The sequence below is a fragment of the Orycteropus afer genome, unplaced genomic scaffold (genome assembly GCF_000298275.1).
Source record: "Orycteropus afer afer isolate SDZICR_OR568_19922 unplaced genomic scaffold, OryAfe1.0 scaffold00426, whole genome shotgun sequence".
NCBI classification, from domain to species: domain Eukaryota; kingdom Metazoa; phylum Chordata; class Mammalia; order Tubulidentata; family Orycteropodidae; genus Orycteropus; species Orycteropus afer.
The window spans coordinates 2,189,242-2,190,325 of NW_006922013.1; the positions used below are offsets into that span (position 1 = coordinate 2,189,242).

The following is a 1,084-nucleotide window of genomic DNA, read 5'->3' on the forward strand; positions in this document are numbered from 1 at the left end:
GTCACAGAGGACAGCGTATGCTCATGGAGCAACGGTCCATCCAACTCGTATTAAAGATGATCATCAGTGTTACTCACAAATTAATGCAATCTGATACAGACATTCACTTTTATTGAAGTCCAGCCAATTCCAGTTGCCCTTTGCTATAAACCAAAAAATCCAAAGCTGTTGGCTTCAAGTTGATTCTGACTCATGGCCACCCACCAGACAGGCCCTCTTCTCTTCAGCAGACTCATACTTTTTAAGTAAAGCCTGCTCTTTCCAAAGAAATAGGCAGAAAACGGGGTTTCAGAGAAGCAGCAGATAGAGCCATTGAGGAATGGGCACCACATCAACTCTTCCTAGACGTGTGACCTTGCATTAGTGCCTTCAACTGCCTGGGCCTCAGTTTTGTCACCTGGTGAGTGGGCATGAGAAGAAGTCTTGCTCACGGTGCTGTCTGGAGGGTTCGATGATTTCACACGTGAACAGAGGTGGGATCCTAATTGATCATTGCGCCCCATTGAGTTGGCTCGTGTCCTTTGTGTTGGCTACTCTACGACAACTCATGTAGCTGTACTGTGCTCTCAGTTGCTAGGAGGACGATTTGGCAGTCAGGGCGTTTTAGTCCAAGGGGGATGGGCTGTCTCACACCTGATGGCCCTATTGGTTTATCACACAGGATCATCGATGGACGAGACCTGATGCCACTGCTCCAAGGGAAAAGCCAACGGTCGGATCACGAGTTCCTTTTCCATTACTGCAACTCCTACCTAAATGCCGTGCGCTGGCACCCACGAAATAGTGAGTAAAGCCACCCTTCCACGTTTCTGATACTCCACTCCATACCTGTCACGTGTACAGATGACAGCAACAGAGGGTTTGCTGGACAGGCGCCAGTGGTGCCCCAAAGTCTCATTGATTGTCTTTGCTTTTCCCCTCTTGTTCCTGCTCTCTTCTCTTCTCCCTTCTGGCCACACGGTCGTGCAGGGCGTCGTGGGTGGTTCAGAGGTAGGATTCTCCCCTTCCATGCAGGGGACCCTGGTTCGATTCCAGGCCAATGCACTCCTTCACGTGCAGCTTCCACACATCTGTCAGTGGAGGC

General features: G+C 50.2%; 1 protein-coding gene across 1 annotated transcript in view; it reads left to right on the top strand.

Moving 5' to 3' along the window:
- The window catches only part of STS (steroid sulfatase), a 203,942-nt gene that overhangs the window by 183,159 nt on the left and 19,699 nt on the right, over nucleotides 1-1,084 (top strand). The window contains exon 9 of the mRNA XM_007954028.1: nucleotides 662-783. Coding sequence (XP_007952219.1) covers nucleotides 662-783 — 122 coding nt within the window. The remainder of the gene's footprint in view (nucleotides 1-661; nucleotides 784-1,084) is intronic.